Source organism: Hemibagrus wyckioides, linkage group LG16 (genome assembly GCF_019097595.1).
Source record: "Hemibagrus wyckioides isolate EC202008001 linkage group LG16, SWU_Hwy_1.0, whole genome shotgun sequence".
Taxonomy (NCBI): domain Eukaryota; kingdom Metazoa; phylum Chordata; class Actinopteri; order Siluriformes; family Bagridae; genus Hemibagrus; species Hemibagrus wyckioides.
Genome location: NC_080725.1, coordinates 10209665 through 10225554, shown reverse-complemented (window position 1 = coordinate 10225554; position 15890 = coordinate 10209665). Strand labels below are relative to the sequence as shown.

The window sequence follows — 15890 nt, the reverse complement described above, 5'->3', positions numbered from 1 at the left end:
GCACTGGCAGGGAAAAGAGACCTATCAGGAGAGAAGTGACAGGAACCCAGAGAGAGAAAGAGAGAGAGAGAGAGAGAGAGAGAGAGGGAGAGAGAAAGTGAGGGGGTGGAGAATGAGGGCAGAGAGAGACAGAGAGAGAGCACAGCTGGAAGATGAGCATACAGCTACAGGACAGTGATGAAGGGATGTGGTGATGAGTGCAAAATGATGGAGTATGCTGACTACTGACAGAACATATTACGGAACTAGATAAGGAAAAGAGAGTGACAGTATGTATCTGGTGAAGAGGAAGAGGAATGAAAATAGGACAGAGATAGAAGTGAGGAGGGTGTGGAGAGACACAGACTATGTTACATGCTGCCTAATAATATAATAATAATGGGAATAATTGCTAGCTTTATGTAGAAGGCAACTGAGGCAAATCTCCTCCACCTATGATCTTTGGTCAATAATTGGAGAATGGATTAATAATCAATGATTAATTCAGTAAATCTTGTTCTTTTTTTCTTCCCTTTTCTCCCAATTTTGCTCTTGGCTCATTCCCAACCTCCAGCTAGCTCTCTACTATCATACAGCAGCTACCACGTGCTTCCTTCGATAAACACGAGGCAAGACAAACACATCTTTTTCGAATCGCTGCTCATGCTGTATGATGGGGCATTGCAACATAGATGCATGACCACTGCAAACAAACTTAGAAGCTACCCTGAATAAAACAATCCCACATGATTTTTAATAAAATGTGTTTGTCAGTGTGCATTACTGGTAGAAAAATTCCAGTTACTATCTGTTTGCTTGTGCTTGTGAACTCCCATCTTCCAGAATTTATTAATTTTGCAATCAACATTTTTGTATAGATTCGGAATAAACATTTGCATTATAATTCAGAATGAATAATATTGAAAGAAAAGCTGATTTTAGAATTTTTTTTAAAAAAAGCAAATGGACATTCAACTAATTTTGAAGTAGAATTGTTTAGAGTATCAAGGCTTCTATTTGCCTCCTTTTGTTCAACCTTTGACACAAGTGGTCTAATTTTCAGCAAACCAGTAAATACTTTAACTTAGTAGTCAGCGAATAAAAAAAATAAATCCATAGGTACAAGAGTAAGGACTATCAGTCTCCACTTATCCACAAGTGCTGCGAGTTAAACAACTTCTTACATAGTGACAGGATTATGACTATACAGAAATATTTTTTAAATGGGACTTCCATCTAAAATGACTCAATAATTTGGCTGGAAATTAAATTCAAACATTTATTCACTTGGATTTTCGAGAATCTCCACATGTAAACACAACTATGAAACAACAGAACAAAAAGACGGTGAACAACAGTGAGAACAGGACAAAAACAGGCAGAAACATGGGAAGTGATGAAGTCTAACAAAAATAAATAAAGGCACGCCATTCCAACTGCTCAGCCACACGCTCCAGTCAGTTCACAGTGCACGTGTCAGTATTAGACAGCATTGAGATCAGGACATGCTAAAGGCTCCATGCTGAGGTGTGGCCTCTGAAACACCAAAGAAAGAGAAAGAGAAAGTATGAAAGAAGAAGAAGAGAGTAGCAGGCTCTCCTGTGAAGAAGGGCTACCTTGTTCCACCAGGCCGGCGGCATTGCCAGCTGCAGCGGCAGCAGCCACTGCCGAAACCGCGGCCGGAGCTGTGGTCTGCCGGCCCACTGCCAGAGACACACACACACCCGCCGTAAAGACACACCGCACAGAGTGTGTGAGACAGAAAGCAAGAGGACGAAGAGGAAGAGGAGAGGAGAGAAGATCACTGTGTTAATGTGCAGTTTGAACTGTGTTCAACAGAAACACGCCCTGATTTTAAGGCACTGCTCCTAGGAGAGATTCCTTTTTGCTTAGTATCAGTTACTCCTATCACAGTGAGACAAAAAAAAAGACTTTGTTTGATTGTGAGGGCTTTGGCTACAGTTTATTAGACCCAAACGTTACCTTCAACATGGATTCTTAACACATCTACTACTTTCCTACTCAAGTATATAAAACTAATAATTAGTAATAATATTCCTGCCTTAGATATAAAATATCAATTAATTAAGACAGAATATATAAAATGACAAGAAGAAATATATGGATAGGTAATTTGTGAGTTTCAGTCAGATGTAAACGGCAGCCATTTTGTTTTCATCCAAAGTACCAATGAAGCTACGTGCATTTGTTTTTCCTTTCAAAGCAAAAGGTTGGCAACCCACTTGAATTAAAGCTCTTAAAAGTCATTGTTGAGAAAAATATTAAAAACACAATAGCATCAGTCCTGCGTTTGGAAATATTCATAGCAGGAAACAATACTTAAAGAGAAAATATGTTATGTTATTCTGTCTGTATTCATCAGTGACCTCCTGAGCATTTTCTCTTGATCCCTGGACTGATGGCTTCATATCTCTTTTATCACCTGCATGTTTTTAAATTATGGGTTTTGGACTATGGCATTAAAAGGAAAATAAAAAAATAGAAATTGCTGTTATTCCTACCACTAAAAGGGACTATGAAATGTAAAGTGAAATCTAATTATATGTGTCATTATATGCTAATCTGTGTTCTCTTTTCTTAAAGGGAGTTTGATGGACCGGATGGAGCAGCATAATTAACCAGGGTGCGTAATGATGTATTCGCTGAAGCCCCGCCCCCTTTCTACATCTGCACCCTTTTGCTATATGGATTTTATTTATTTCGCCGCAAGCAAATGATCCAGAAATGTTTTCAAAATGGTGACCTTCCCCTTTAAGGTTGTGTGTGTGTACATATGCATGTGCGTGAGTGATGCTTGGACACTCCTCCACCTCCTCTTCTGCTGACACACCCCACAGGATGAGGTAATTACAGTAATGAGAGCACAGAGAGAGAGGGACAGAGAGGACGAAGAGAGAGAGAGAGAGAGCTCATCCAAAAGCTTCCTTAGAACAAAAACTGTCGCTGCCGCCCACCAACCTGCTGTTTGAAGTGTGAGTGTTTGAAATGTGTGATTGTGTGTGTGTGTTGCAGGAGTGTGTGGAGAGAGCAGATGCTTCATTAGAGCAGACATAAATCACATGTTATTATAAACGCCAGTTACTGAACACATTCTGGTACAGAGGCACACGCCCAAAAACCCTCCTTCCCTACACCACTGGTTTTCCAGACCCAGAGTATGAACCTACTAAACATCCTGGACACGCATGCAGAAAAAAAAAAAGAAGAATCTTTATGACGTTGCTTCGACTTTCATTCTACATTAGAGAGAGTCATCTCAGTCAGGAATCCCGTAGAAGGGGTTTTCGTTGTGTTTCTTTTATTCGGGTTTCAGATAAATAAATGCTCGCTGTGGCTTCATGCTTCAGGATTAACGTTTACTTACCAGAGAAGTTGCGTGAAACCAGCATGGTGGTGAGAATGGCTCCCTGGAAAGAAACAGTTCACAGCGCAATAAGTTACAGAATAATTGTAATGGGGGAAAAAAAAAACGGCTGCGGTCAGCGCTTTTCCATTGACGCAGTACTGGTGCCTAATGAGAAATAAGTCATTCGGAACATTTCCACTGCAAACCCTGCTCGGATCCAAGCTTGAAAATGGACGTAATAGCTTGAGTAACTTGTTTTTTTATCATGCGTTTAACTGGAACTCCCGAGTCATGCTTTTGATATTGACACAAGAAGATATCTTACTCTTGGTCTCGAAAAAAACTCTTGCTAGGGAATGGTCACCAAGCCTAGTTAGCTAATGAAGAATGATATAAAGTGATATAAAGTGGAGGCAAGACAAATTCATTAGAAAAACAGGCTTTGTCATATTGAGACACATACTGAAGGCTGTCCAAAATATGTAAAATAATAATAATAATAATAATAATAATAATTATTATTATTATTATTTATAATAATTATAATATTTTTTAATAATAATTATTAAGCAGCTAAAGCAGCATCTATGTTTTTCTTAAATCTAGTATGGTCATAGCTGCCATTAAAATAAATCATTTCTTGTGGGTGAACACCGTTAATAATAAATAAATTACATATTGTCGTTGAATCTGGATAAACGGTCCCATTAACATTTGATTATTTTTAATTATGATCCAGTATTTTGATCTGCACAGGTGCATTACTGAACTTCCACAGCACAGCAGGTTCTTCAGTAAACATCAGCATCTCCTGCACCAGCACCTTGCCAATGGAAAAGGGGAAATGAGGCAGGACATAAAATCAGACCTTGAGTTTTCTCCTGGCGTTGAACTTCTTCAGACACTCTACTGTCTCTTGTCTGTGCATCATGGAGGCCACGGTTGAGCGTTGCTGTGAAAAAGAGGCATGTTGTTAGACAAATGAGATAAGCTGTCATGCACAACCTTCGGATTGGAACAAATTGGACATAATATATATCGGACATATTAGTTTGTTGTTGTTTTTTTACAGAGAACTTTCAGTAGACTACTAACCTGTGCTCAGTTGTTTAAATTTTTATTGTAGATCTTTACAGACATTTTTTAATATCGTATAATATACAGTGCCTATTGGCACACTTCAAAAAAATTGAGCAGTATATTTTAAGCTCAAGGACATTACATATGTAGTTTTAGTTCAACATTTTCCTGTTTCCTGGTTTCAAAATTATTGGCACCTGATATTTTTTTTCTGTGATCTGCACTGTGGAGAGTCTCTTCTTATAATGCCTAGCAAGATAGAATTGAGATGAACATCGCAAAACATTGTTTTTGTGTTTCCTTAACCATTTGTGTATTGAACTGGAGGTATGTTGTATATGCAACCAGGAAATATCTCGGAAATATATAGCCAAACCCTATGCCACAAAACAGCTCCAAAGAGTTACTGCTGCACCTCCAAGTTTTATAGTGGCATCAAAGCAAAGAGGTTGAGCTTTGTCATATAACCTTATACTATAATATATGCTGGCAAATTTAGATCTAATGCCACTTGGTGAAGTTCAGCACTTTCAAAGATATTTTTGTTATGAAAGTGTAATTCTGAAATTGTAAACTACCAACAGCTTTTCAAAACTAAAACATCAGAGTAAACATGTTATTTTGGACCCATGCAGTAATCATCAGCTCCATCAGTGCTTTTATAATGTTCAAGTATTTCTGACTGCTCATCTGATTATGTCTGTGATGAGGAAGTGAATGTGTGTGTGCTTGCATAACCATAGACACTTACGCAGACCCATGGGTGTTTAAGAGCTTCCTGTGCCGTGATTCTCTTGGCCGGGTTGATGGTGAGCATCTGGTTAATGAGGTTCTTGGCTTCAGGGGTGACTGTGTCCCACTCTGGAGAAGGAAACTGGAGGACAGTACGTACACGCACGCACACACACACACACACACACACACACACACACACGACTGAAGCATGTTGGAGTGAAAGATACATGTAAAAATGGAGTGTAATAATGTCCGACACTTACATCATAGGCTCCAGCTTTGATCTGCTGGTAGAGTTTGTGCTGGTCCTCATCCCAGAATGGAGGGTAGCCCACAAGCAGAATGTACAAGATAACACCTGTGTAGACATTTTACAGCAAAAAACATTATTTATTGCGCTGCATAAAAAATCCTTACTCATAAAAATCCATTTTATTAATAGTTGCATTAATATTACTAAATTTGATCAGTGGCATAGAGATTAAATGAATTTTTCTGACCAAATATCTCCATCTCTGTATCTCTGTTCCATTGAGCTTCCTTCATTTACATCCGCTACACAAGCCATATTGGTTCACGTTTTGTTTTTTTTATTTAAATTTTTCTTGAAAAAGTTTGTCAGCTGTGCTACAGTTATCCATCAAGTACTCCAAATACTTTGCTTAGACCACAGTCCTCCAGTGGGCAACCCCTGGTTTAGGATATGAGTGTGGTTGAGATCTTTAAGAGCAGGAACAGCTGGGTATAGATATAACTCGGTAACAGACATGAAAGAGAGAGAATGAGACAGACAGGATGAAAGAGCTGACTGACCACAAGCCCAAATGTCCACAGGTTTCCCATAAGCCTCTTTCCTTAGCACTTCAGGAGACAGGTAACCTGGTGTGCCTGCGAATCCTGCACATTGAGATTAAAAAAAAAAGAAAAGGAAAAGATAGTGATCAAAACAGCTGAGACATCAGTCAGATATGGTTAGTTTCATTTCAGGGTACATACCAAACCATGCCTGCTGGTCCCCTTGCACTTCAATGGCCAGCCCGAAATCGGCTAACTTCACCGCCGCATTCTTGCATTTGCTGGCCAGTAGCAGGTTCTCTGGCTAAAATAAATAAGGACACCAGACTTTAGATTACTGTAATAAAGAGTAACTCATCCTCTCTACCTAATCACAAATCACACACGCTGAAGCAACATTAAACAGCTTTCCAGGTCAACATACTGTATATACAGCACAGGAATGCATTAGTAACATTTCATGATTATTATTATTAGATATGACTGCATGAGTAAAGCCTTATTTTTGGAAAAAAACAAGAATGACAGAGACGTGTGACGGTTTGTGGTTGAAACCCTGAAGCTGTCGAGGTCAGAAGCTGCCTGTGGCTGTGAGCTCCGTCACTGTACTCCCACTCACATTCTGACCCCACAACCGCTCAGACCCTTACAGCCATCCACACACACACATACTAATGCACACACAAAGGCACACAATTTTGCAGACACAGTGTAAGCTATCCAATTTCACAATAATCAAAGCTGAAAAAAAGAAGAAACTTTTACATTTAAAACAACTAAATAAAGTGGAACATGTAATCTGAGATTTAATAGTGATACATCTGGTGTGTTGAGCTTATCTTAAGTGTAAATCAATACCATTTTTCCCCCCACAGTCCAAGTGTGACTATATACCCATAGTGAAATGAGTAACGTACAATTTTAGTATCAATCATCATTCTTTTTCCTCGCCTAGCTATATCTGGTGGTAGTTTTTCTTGCCTACCCTTCATCGATGTTTGAACTTTTCTGCTGCAAGTTATGAACTCGTATGAACTCGAGTTTCATACTTAAGTTTATTTTTTTTATCAGGTTACTCGTACTGCAGGAAGATGCAGTAGTTTCTTTTATTAATATTTTCACGAGTTTGCATGACCTTGTCTGCCATTGTTAATTGTGAAACGTGCCCCCAGATTGCTGTGGTTTTGTGTCGCACGGTGGTTAAGCACAACAATGTGCACAAGGTTTTCATCACATAGCATCGCATGCTGGTATCTGAGAACTTCTCTCATGAAAGAACAACTGGAAACATGAAATCCCAAACACATTGAAAGGTGGACCTTACATTCCTCGAGTGCAGAATGTCTCATGAAATATTTTATTGATTACCATAAAATGATAAAGCATGAAATTAAACCCTGAAATTCTACAAAAAAAAAGCTCATTTTTATTTCGTGAGTGCTTTAATAGGCTTAATTGATGATGAAATCTAATGTGGTAGTTACAAAATCTGACAGGAATTAAGCAGAAATGGTGTGTTGATATGCAAGGTACCATGTCTTATACACAAATGATAATATTTGTTATGTAAATTGTAGGTACTGGTGTGTGGAGTTGGACGGTGTCGTGTCAGCATCAGATGTAAAAAATCTCTAATTCTCTCTGACTATGAAAAAAGGGATGACTGCGTCCCTGCTCGCAGGTTTCATTATGATTCATAGTGAAGAATGTGAAAGCCTTTATGACAGTTTCAGATCTGACATTTTTGCTTCCTTTCAGAAACAGCAGACTGAAACTCAAACGTTCATCAGCTGGAGGCTTCAAAACACACAGGTAGAGAGGTGGCATATTTCCAGCCCTGTATAACATGTACATGAGTAATGAAAGTGTGTGTGTGTGTGTGTGCAGTGCTGCAGTCTCTCACTGTGTGCCTGGTACAGTGCTAAGTAGGTTAAGATCCTTCTGCTCTGGTGGAAGCTGGTCGGGGTGAGAAAGTGGGTTAGAAGGCAGAGGAGAAGAGCAGTATGGGTTTTTGGAGAGCGATTCCAGTGATTCTCTCCTGATCTTCTGCTTGCTGCCCAAGTGCTGCTCCCAGAAGAACAGGAGACCAGGGGAGGAGAACGTGTAATACCACAGCTATCTCCAATCACGGCTGCTATTCAGGGAAATGAGACGCGAACCGCTGTGACTGTTCAATGTCACGTTTGGGGAGGACACCGGGGAATAGAAATGTGGAGCACAGTCTGGGAGGTTAAAAGACCTCAATATTCAGCCTTCGTGTTCATGATCTCATTCTTAAAGATGTCATAATGTACTTAATCTGGTTTAATCGGGGACTCCGGAAAGGACTGGGTTATTAAACCCTCATCATTTCTACAATAACAACTAATTTGAATGCTGTATGCGTTACATAATAAAAGATACGCTCTGTATGATAACTGGTATAGTGAAGTTTTCGGTAAGCAGAGGTTCATCTAATGATTACAGAAGGAGTCTCCAGTATCAGCGCTTTGTAAAAGTCAGTAGGTTTTCCACCACTGGATGGACAAAGACTTTCCTCCCTCCAGGTAAGTAACATAATAAGCTGCATTTTTTAACATAAATTTAATTGTTTACATCTGCTATAGTATAAGTGATAACCAGAACTAACTTGCCCCACAAACGTTTCACAAACAAGGAGTGTAAATATAAACATTTAAGACACATCATATGTCTTCAAACAATATATAAAAATTGTAATCATTTGTTGTGGTATAAAAGGAATAAAACACTTAGGGATGTGCTGTTACAACAGACCTCAGGCTTCGTTGCTTACTTGCTTATATTAGAACAGCCCAAAGTGTAGTGTTTTATTCCTTACATATCTAAAGCATTTACATATAGACACTCATTGGCCAATTTATTAGGAACACCTACCCAGCTTCACATTCAAATTCAATTAAAAGAAAAACAGCTGATCTCCCAGGATTATCACACATAACAGACTCTATGGCTTATGTAGAAGGCTCTGAAAAAATAAAAAGCATCCAATGAGTGTATTGTATTGCGGGGAGCCCACTGCCCCATTTAGCACCATAAGATTATTATTACCTATTAGTGGTCAAAACAAGAACTGCAACAATTGCTAATGGGAAAGCGATTGTGGAAAGAATCATGCTGCCCCATGGTCACTCATGGAGAAGCAGCAAAGAGTACACTTATTAACAGGGTTGCTGTTTATGCTAGAGTTTGAAGTCCATCAGGATCTAGCTTTATAGCAAATAATGGGAATTAAATCTAATAAGTGTAAGTGCAGGCGTGTCTGTAATGTACAGAACCATTTCTAATTTGAGATGCGCTGCAAAGATCAAGAGAGGAAAAAGCGGATAGTTATGATGTATATTATGGAGTGCTGTCTGTACATCAGAACGGCATGTGAACAGTGACCTTGATTCCCACACAAAATGTGAAGGAAAAGAAAAAATACAGCTCGCTAATTTCATGAGTGCTTTCAGGTCAGTTGGTGTGGACATTTTGATAAAACCTGATATCCCTGGGTAATGATATAAACGTGTCCAAATTCAAAATCAAAATAATGATGAGCTGCTGCTGATGAATGGCTAGAGGTTGTGTGTATGTCAGTGGCCTCCTCAGTCACCAAACAGATTCGGGATGTTGTAGAAATGCACAAAGTCGGCCTATATGTTGTTTGTCTGCACTACACTTCCTGTGCACTTCTGTTGTATGTCTAGTTCTTAAAGACTGCACCTTAAGTATAGTTACATTTTTTAGTTTAATTTTAATTTTTAAATTAAAGTTAATTTTTTTTATCTCTATGTTATAGCTCTATGTTTGTCTGCATCACTGTACTTTGTCTGTGTTATGTGTAGCACCTCTGGTCTAGGAGGAACGCTGTTTCACTTCACTGTGTACTGCATCTGATATATATGGTTGAAGTGACAATAAAGCTTCTGTGACTTTGACTTTGAAATCTACAGGCATTATGTGAAGTAACATGAATCTCAAAGGATTGTTTCTGACACCTTGTCGAATACTTGCCATGAAAAATTGAGGCTGCTGAGGGCAAAAGTGAACCCTCTCCAGTATGAGAAAGATGTACCTAGTAAAGTGGCCAGTGATTGTATATAGAAATAACATCAGTACCAGCAGAAAAAAATATTTAAACAGAGACAAGGAAAGTTATTACATCATTATTTACTTTATGCTGAAAGCAAGCATATTCACACATGCAAAACTCATGACATCAAAATCACAAAAAAATTCAATTCAATTCATTTAGAAATGGACTAATGGAAGAAAGCAGTGGAGTTTCCTGTGCATCATCTGCTGTCACATTTACACACTGTATAACACAACAGCAGTGTTTTCTTCATCGGTATGCACAGGGTGGAGGGACAGACGAGCGCACGGACACTTGGTGCAAGCATGCGACCGAGGCGAGGCGAAGGAAAGAACCAAGAAGCCGTCACTCACCTTGAGATCTCGGTGCACCACACCCATTTGGTGGCAGTGAAGCACCGCCTCCAGGATCTGCTGGATGCAATGACTGCATGCAAACACCAGGGGGCGTGTGTTAGTTGGAGCAGTGCTACATTCTCTCGTGCACAGGCACAGGCAGGGAATGAAATACTACAGCTGTGGCTTAACAAACTCTTGTCCTATGCATCACACATACATACTTATCATTTTGAATTTTTTTAATAGGCATCAGGAAGAAGCATCATATCGATAGAATATCTGTTCTCATTATGTCATTAAGTGCACGAAATAAAAGTCCCAGAGGAAAAGGAAGGAGAGGGGGTTGTTTGTTTCTGAAAGTGCTTCAAAAAAAAAGGGAAGGAGAAAGAGCGAACAAAGCGGATTTGATAACAGCCCAGACTCGCAGACCAGAGAATGCTGTATTAGCATAAAACCAGCACAAGAAAAATTCAACACATTTAGGCACAAAAGTCTGTTTCAAGCATCTTCCCCTCATTCTTTCTCCAAAATTGTCACTTCACTACATTTCCAAACATGATATCACTAAATACTTATATAATCAAATATCTGCAAAGTCATAAGGTGAAATTTTAGCACCAGAGAGCTGCTAAAATTTTAGTATCTTAGCCTTTAGCTATATGTGAGCGCTTAGCATGATACTTGTCACTGGAATCTGTCTGTAATTATGAACGATTTGTATTTCTCACAGCAGGTTGGTTGTATTGTGTCAGTGTGTTATACAGTAAGCACTGATCTAGTCTATATCCTCAGAGTTTTCAGGCTAGCTAACATGAGAGATTAGCAATAAAGCTATTAGCTAGCCTTAATCAATGTTTCCCCATTTATCATCAGTAAATTAAATTAGAATGTGGTTTGTGAACCTTTCTTTGTGCTTGCATACGTTTAGTAAATGCTTGTACTTTTTCTACTTTAACATTTACTGAGGAATTAGTGTGCTTTTAGCTTTTAGGATGAGAAAAAACGAAGGATGCGTCTGGTTTTTTTACTTCTTAGTGGCTGAACATACAAAATAAAAGTACCACACAAGGATGTCAAAAAAAAGTTACAACTAGGGTTGAAATGCTGAACATTAACACTTCTATGTTGTGATACTGACACAGGAAGCTCCAAATGACGCTGTACCACTACAGCAAAAAGCCCTCCGACCGTCAGATTGTCACACCACCACCCACAAGAGAGAGAGAGAGAGAGAGAGAGAGAGAGAGAGACAGACAGAGTGACAAAGAGAAAGAAAGAGATATACAAAAAATGGCAGTCAAACAGAAATGAAGAAAGAAAGAAAGAAAGAAAGAAAGAAAGAAAGAAAGAAACAGTGTGGTTGAGACAGGAAACAAGGGAGCAGAGGAGACAAGCAGTAGGAGGAAGCATAGACAGGCATAGAGAAAGAAAGAGGAAAAGAGAGAGTGAGAGAGAGAGAGAGAGAGAGAGAGAGAGGGTGTAAGCGTGACAGGAGCTCCTGAAAAAAAGATGGCGTCTGGAAATATGGCAGTGTGTCAGAATCAGGATGCGGACAGTGTGAGTCAGGCTGTGTGGGTGCAGGCTTCTGATTTGCTGATTATATCTATATCCCTGATACTTATAATGTATATGATGTATATGAACACCTTCCTTCCGACACAGATTCTATCAACTGTACAAAGCTCTGGCACTCAATAAGGTAGCTGTTCAGACCACCCGCGTGGCCGATACCAGATTCCTGGTACATCTTGTACTTGACAAATAAATATTCTGGTGTGTATACTGAGCGAAGCAGGATGTGTAAAGTGTTCCTGGAGCTGTAGGAGGTGAAACCGGCGGATATTCAAATATTCGAGTGTTCACTCGATGGGGTTGTTAAGAGAGTGAGGAGTCCTTTCTCCTTAAGTTTCTTCACTTCATTGCTGCCATAGCAACAACTAGTAATGCTAGTGGAGACATCGATAATGTTACGCCGTTGAAGTTGAAGTGTTTCACTAGCTGAAAATACTTAATCCAGAAGTGCTTGTGTGATTGAGAGGGGCCAAATCTGATCCTTAGATTTATTTGATATGTTGAATCTATATTTAGTTAAGTGGTTGTGTTAGAAAAATAAGGATTTCTGGAAGAAAAAAAAAGATTCCAAAATAAAAAATTATCTAACAGAAAACCACTGAAATATAGGAAAGTCTATGGCACAGCATGACTCCGCCCACCATAAGTCAGTGTGCAGGTAAAGAGTGCATTAGTTAGAGCAACTAGAAGGCTACGGAAAAAAGGTAGATAAAAATTTCAGCTGATCATTGGTTTGCACTTGAATCCCAACAGTACTCATCACCCTCAGAACACCATTGGCACAGTGAAGCATGGTGGTGGAAGCATCAACTTTTAGCTTCCTTGATTGAAAAGGTCTGAATAATTAGAATTATTCAAACAATATGAAAAACAGGACTGCTTTCTGTATATTTATGGATTATATGGAGAAACGACTACAGCAAAGGTTATCTACAGGATTTGGATAAGTGATAGTTATCTAAACTGTATTTCTGCAAAATTTAAAAACATTAAACAACTAATTAGCACCATACTCACTAAGCACATCACGAATATTTCATTATAAACATAGCTAATGATATAATAATGTATACAATACATGAGAGATATTATATCTGTGTGACAGGCATTGGGATAGTGTAAATCCTAAGCTAACTTCACACAGTCTGTACATGACACACTGATATGGCATAGCAAGAGCCTCTGAATTCCAAAACAGTAAGGACAGACAGATTGGGCTTCCCTTTGCCCTGTCAGCAATGCCACATGTCCTATCAGATATCCCTCTAGTGAGCGAGGGGGCGGCATGGTCCTGCTCCTGCTCCTAGAGCTCGGACATGCCGCCAAATCCAGCACACACACACACACTCAGTGGCCATGTATGAGCGTATGAACAATTGCAAATAAACAGCCGTCGCTAAATACTGGAAAGTTGAGTGTATTTCAGGACAGCATTGTGAATCGACTGGCCGTTATTCTAAACACATCTCGTGTTGTGAATGAATGTGTGTGAGAAGCTGAAAAGAAAATGCAAGAAAAAGAAAAAGCAAGACTACTTTTTAGGCTAGAAAACAAGATGCCTTGAGGAAGCTAGAGGAGGTAGTCAGTTGTCAAAAGAACCATCATCCATACAGGTTAGACAGTCAGGCAGACAGACTCACGGACAGGTCAATGCTGCAGGCATTTCGAGTCGCATGCGGTGGCCAGTGCACTCGCTATACTGACCTTCAGGTCCCTGTGCACTATGTCATTTTGGTGAATGTGATTGACACTGTCTAGAATCTGATGGATACAGTGACTGCAAAGACAAGACAAGAAAGGGAAGGACAGAGATAAAGGCGGAGATAAGATGAAGCAGATAGAGAAGAAGTGTGTGTGTGTGTGTGGAGGGGGGGGTTAGTAATGATGACAGGTGGAGATATTGGCATAGAAGAAGTGAAATAATACAGGCTACAGAGCATGGTGATGGAAAAAATAACAGTTTGTCATTTTTTAGGGCTGGCAATTGCAATAACCCTTCATTCTCCTTTCCTCTTTTATTAATTCCACCCACTCAGTATTGGCTGGGGGGGGGGTGTTCTGGGGTTGGATCTTATTTCTAGGCTAGGACCTAGAACAATATATTCCGAAGCTGAACATGAAGAAGCTAGGCAGATCTGCTGTACTGCAATATTTTTTCTTACGGTATCATTGAAGTGATGGTTATATTTTAGGCCAGGATGCAGGATTGAACATAACAGACTGCAACTTAACACAGAGAAAATCCAACACCTGAAACATTCAATCATAGAAGAGCTAAGTGACGTGAGGGTGTGTGTCATGCTGTGTGTGTCTACTTTCTAAGGAAAAAAGATGCCATTCTCCTTGGTGTTATCAGATTAGATTTTGATCTCTGGAATAAATCAGGATGGAGACGGATCAGTTCGGCGCACGCTTCACACGAGTCGCAAACGATGACGCCATGCAGACAGATGTGCGGCTTCTCGAGTGTCTGTGATGTTTGTCTGGTGTTTGCTTCATAATGACACTTCCTCTTAATCTGATTTGTAGAGCTCTTATCTGATCAGGTGAAAGGAACAACAGTACTCCAAACAACAGTACCGACGCTTGAAATCTCGATCTAGTGCAGCAGCACTGTTGAGGAGCATCTATACGGAATAAATGGGGAGAACTGTATACGTGTGTGTGTGTGTGAGAAGGTGGATGCGTGTGAGTATGAGTATATGCGTGGACTGAGCTGATGGTACTGAGCTGGACGTGTGGCGGGGGCTTGAGTCAGAGCTGGCACACTAATTATCTGTGTTAATGAGAGGCCTACTTTCTTCTCTCTCTAAGGATATAGAGGATGGGCCGGGGGACTTTAAAGCACGGCGGCGTGGACTATGAGGATGAGGCTACAGTATAATCCTACAACAGTCTCAGCAGGGGAATGAATGCTAGAAGGCAATACAGCAAAGGATATTTTCAGGGGAAAAAAACGTGACACAAAAGCGTTCGTTCCTGAGATTCGAACCTTAAGTCGTGACGATGCCAGAGCCTGGTTGGGAAGAATGGCACTACTCTCGTTTCTCTGTCAATCATCGTGACATTAATGAGTATGTAGAAGACGGACAACACTTTACTCTGAGTGGGTGATGCAGAAAGATCAAGATGTGCTTCACGTGTCTCAGTGTAAGCACGTGTTTGACTCACCCTCTGTTAGAAGTTAGCTGGTAGAGCTAGAGACCAAATTATGGAAAAAAATTGTAAGAAATCTCTCCATACGGCAAAGAAATAATAAAAGAAGAAAGATTTATTAGATCCTACGTGCAATTCTGTATGGTGTTGTGTGGATTTCCATGTTTTGAACCTTGATAGGTTACGAGAGAGCACTCAAAAAGCTGAAATCAAAACGAAAGATTTTTTATTGTAAAATAATTCCATAAAATATGACTCTCGGTTTATCATCCTATTGAATAGTCTCGCCTCCTCCGAGGCATCTTTCCTTCTCCTTTTCTCACAGTGTGTCTTACGCCCCCCGCAATACACCCACGCAGTCAAATTGATTAGAGTCCCTCTCCTGAAGGGGACTGCAGTGTGTGTGTGTGTGTGTGTGTGTGTGTGTGTGTGTGTGCGTAGCTAAGAAGAGAATGGAGATTCTGAAAACAAAGGTGGGGAAAAAAACTGGAAAAAAAAACAAAAAAGGGAGTACACAGGGACCTGCATAAGCCGAAATCTACTCTCTGTGTATGTGTGTGTGTGTGTGTGTGTGAGTGTGTGTGCGCGCTATGAGCTATGAGACACTGACACAGCTCGGCCGCCCACGCTGGCTTTTTATGAGAGAATGGCTGAAAATTTATGAGCTATTTATGAGTCAAAATACTGCTTCAAAATGCTGGACAAGCTACACTACCCCGAATCCTTCTTTGGTATTAGCATACAAAGTTATGCATGCACCCTTTAGCCC

At 39.9% G+C, this 15890-nt stretch overlaps 1 protein-coding gene across 21 annotated transcripts in view; it reads right to left on the bottom strand.

The window, feature by feature from the left end:
- The window catches only part of LOC131366887 (calcium/calmodulin-dependent protein kinase type II subunit beta), a 56458-nt gene that overhangs the window by 22547 nt on the left and 18021 nt on the right, over positions 1–15890 (bottom strand). For 8 of the 21 annotated variants that reach the window (XM_058411846.1, XM_058411849.1, XM_058411858.1 and 5 more), the window contains exons 6-13: positions 10409–10481; positions 6158–6260; positions 5975–6058; positions 5425–5519; positions 5178–5300; positions 4215–4298; positions 3365–3407; positions 1596–1682 (exon numbers count right to left, since the gene is read on the bottom strand). In XM_058411846.1, the coding sequence (XP_058267829.1) occupies positions 1596–1682; positions 3365–3407; positions 4215–4298; positions 5178–5300; positions 5425–5519; positions 5975–6058; positions 6158–6260; positions 10409–10481 (692 nt within the window). Of the gene's footprint in view, positions 1–1595; positions 1683–3364; positions 3408–4214; positions 4299–5177; positions 5301–5424; positions 5520–5974; positions 6059–6157; positions 6261–10408; positions 10482–13669; positions 13743–15890 lie in introns of all 21 variants that reach the window. The other 13 variants (XM_058411855.1, XM_058411860.1, XM_058411866.1 and 10 more) reach the window with 3 other exon arrangements.